The sequence below is a fragment of the Glycine soja genome, chromosome 12 (assembly GCF_004193775.1).
Source record: "Glycine soja cultivar W05 chromosome 12, ASM419377v2, whole genome shotgun sequence".
Taxonomy (NCBI): Eukaryota; Viridiplantae; Streptophyta; class Magnoliopsida; order Fabales; family Fabaceae; genus Glycine; species Glycine soja.
Window position 1 is genome coordinate 9,244,650 of NC_041013.1, and position 3,204 is coordinate 9,247,853.

A 3,204-nucleotide genomic window follows, 5' to 3' on the forward strand; every position below is an offset into this window, starting at 1 on the left:
GACAGCAAGCAGACATTGTTCACTAAGAGAAGCAGAGAAGGAAAAATCATCATTGTAAGTGTTTATGTTGATGATTTAATTTTCACCGATAATTGTGAATTCATGATGTCTGAATTTAAAAACTCTATGTTAAGAGAGTTTGATATGTCTGACTTGGGGAAAATGAGGTTTTTTCTAGGAATTGAAGTGCTGCAAAAGTCTGATGGTATTTATATATGCCAAAAAAAATATGCACCGGAGATTTTGAGAAGGTTTGGTATGATGGGAAGTAATTTAGTGGGCAGTCCAATAGTTCTAGGTTTCAAAATAAGTAGAGAAGGAGATAGAAACTTTGTTGATGGAACATATTATAAGTAGTTAGTATGCAGTTTAATGTACCTCACTGCCACAAGACCTGACATGATGTTTGTCACCAGTCTCATAAGTAGATTTATGGCAAAACCTTCACAGACTCATCTGCAGGTAGCTAAAAGAGCACTTCGTTACTTAAAAGGAACTGTGAACTATGGGATTCATTATAAGAAGGGAGGGAATGGTGAGTTGTTAGCATTTACAGATATCGACTATGCCGAAGATGTGGAAGATAGGAAGAGCATGTCTGGTTATGTGTTCCTAATGAGTTCAGGTGCTGTCTCATGGTGTTAAAAAAAACAGCCTATTGTAACTTTATCCACCACAGAAGCTGAGTTTGTGGCTGCAGCAGTCTGTGCTTGTCAAGGAGTTTGGATGAAGAGAATTTTAGAGGAGCTGGGACAATCTCATGAAGGCTGCATAAATATAATGTGTGATAACAGCTCAACCATCAAGCTGTCTAAAAATCCTGTTATGCATGGTCACAGCATTGACGTGAGGTTTCATTTTTTAAGGAATCTTAGCAAGGAGGGTACAATTGAGTTAGTTCACTGTGGAAGTCAAGATCAAGTGGCTGACATAATGACCAAACCATTAAAGCTTGAAGTTTTTCAGATGCTTCGGAAGTTGCTGGGAGTATGCGAAATTCCTGATATAAACTAATTGTTATACAACATTTAGTTTAAGGGAGGGATTGAAGGGGTTCAATGCAGTACTTTTTCTGTTTAGAATAATATGCTGGTTACCAGGAATGTCCTGGTCCTTAGGGATATTTTTCTCTTTATATACTTTTTCTGTTTAAGTTTATCTATTTTCTGTTACTACTAGCCTTTATTTTTGCTAAGTGGGTTGCTTTCTAGAATTCTAGTTAGTATTCAAACTGTATTGAATGACTATTTAAGCCAGAAATGCTGCTAATAAAAATTATTCATTCAGTTAAGTTCTCTGTGTTCAGTTCTCAATTTCAAAGCATTCCCTACAGATTCTATATTAAAATAAGAACAAAAGAAGTTTCACCCACCCAGTCCAATGATGAGTTACAACACTAATTCAGTACACATAGCAAAACTTTAAATATAACCCTTCCAAGTGAAACAGAAATTGGATTCTGGTGATGCAAAACTGAACATAAGCATAAACCAATACAATGCTCACTTAAACTTCACCTAGTGCACACCTAGACATTAATAATCAAAAGCACACATAACCAAGAAACAAATAGAATTCCAGTATAATAAAACTTTCCAGTGTCATTTCCATGGACTGTCAACCTAACAAAGTCAACAAATTTATCATTCACAAAAATGACTGTTCAAACATGTCAGTGCATACACTATTTATTCATCATGAATTACAATATATGATAAAATTGATGACTATCATTTATAATTGTTTCACAGTATAAGAATTTTTACAGCAAAAGTATACACTAACAAATACACATACATAAAAAAAATAAAAATAGAAGAATTAGCAGAACAATAAATCAAGAAGAATTTTCTCTAGTTCTCAAAATAACACTGGTCATTCTCATTCCAGTCAAAGAAACATTACTGGACCCAACAAGCCTCGAATTCCTAAACAATTCAACAACCTGCCTCACCTCGTCCTCCCCAGACTCCGCAACGAGAAGAAAGCACGCGCCACCTGGCCGGACGACGCGCTCCATCTCGGCGGCGAACCGTGCCGGGAACAGTGCCTCGTCGAATCTCGCGGTGAAGGCGAGGTCGAACGCGCCGTCGAAGAACGGCAGATTGTGCGGATCGGCGCGGCGGACGAGCGGCGGGGACTCGAGGATCTCGACTCCGGTGACATCGTCGATCCCGAGGCGGCGGAGCGCGGCGACCTCGTGGCCGGCGCCGGCGGAGACGCAGAGGACGCGGGAGTGGTTGTAGTTGTTGGAGGAAGCGGCGGAGAGGAGGAGGGGGAGGAGGTGGTCGCGGAAGAGGAGGGAGAAGGAGAGGACCTTGGCGGTCCAGAGGCGCGTGGATTGAATGCGCAGGGCGCGCTTCTCGGCGGGGACGTGGGGGCGCGTGGAGGAGAAGTCGCACGTGGATTTGGGGAAGCGGAGGTGCGGCTTCCGGGGCGCGTGGTGGGGGACACACGTGTCGGGCGTGCGGAGGAGGAGGAAGAGGAGCGTGAGGGAGGCTACTGCGATGGCTACGAAAGAGAGGCGCTTGAGGAATCTGTCGATGAGTATGTCTTCTCCTCCCTCCGCTTCATGTTTTCCAGATCTCTTCATCATCTCCTTCTCTGCTCTCCACCTCATCTTCTACACTCTGTTTAGGTTTTTCTTAGTCTTTTTTTAATGTTTTTACATTTTTTTTATTAGTATTTTTACCGTGCATTGCATGGAATAAATCTTTACTTTATACACCCAAAATTAATAGTAATTTTAATGGCAAATGATCTTCTTTATACTTTTTATTATTATTTATACAATAATTTTTTTTCTTTTAGTTTTTAACCAATATTCTAAATATATTATTTATAATAAGTAAATATTTTTACATATATGAATTATATTATAATTAAATTTGCAATAAATAATTTTTTAACATATAAATTATATTTTAGACAAATAATTTGTTATGATATATTATTATTTTTATTCATTAATAATTTTTTTAAGGTTTAATTACTTATTTAATCCTATTGGTTTATTATTTGTACATTTTTAGTCCTTTTGAAATGATATTTTTAGTCTCTATAATTTATATTTTAATTTTCTTATAGTCCTTCTCTTTTAGTCCCTATAGTTTGAAAGTGATTTTTTAATTCTTATATTTTATATTTTAATTTTTTTTTAGTCCTTACTCTAACTACAAAAATATTAACGAGTAATTCATAATT

General features: G+C 37.8%; 1 protein-coding gene across 1 annotated transcript; it reads right to left on the bottom strand.

Annotated features, from left to right (window-relative positions):
- Positions 1–1,837: 1,837 nt before the first annotated feature.
- Positions 1,838–2,620, bottom strand: LOC114378669. Its single transcript, XM_028337316.1, has one exon. The coding sequence runs from the start codon at positions 2,618–2,620 to the stop codon at positions 1,838–1,840; it is 783 nt and encodes a 260-aa protein (XP_028193117.1).
- Between the last annotated feature and the right edge of the window lie 584 nt (positions 2,621–3,204).

Bases quoted from the DNA above. Each gene is read 5' to 3' on its own strand.
- LOC114378669 (XM_028337316.1), bottom strand. From the start codon at position 2,620: ATGAGGTGGAGAGCAGAGAAGGAGATGATGAAGAGATCTGGAAAACAT.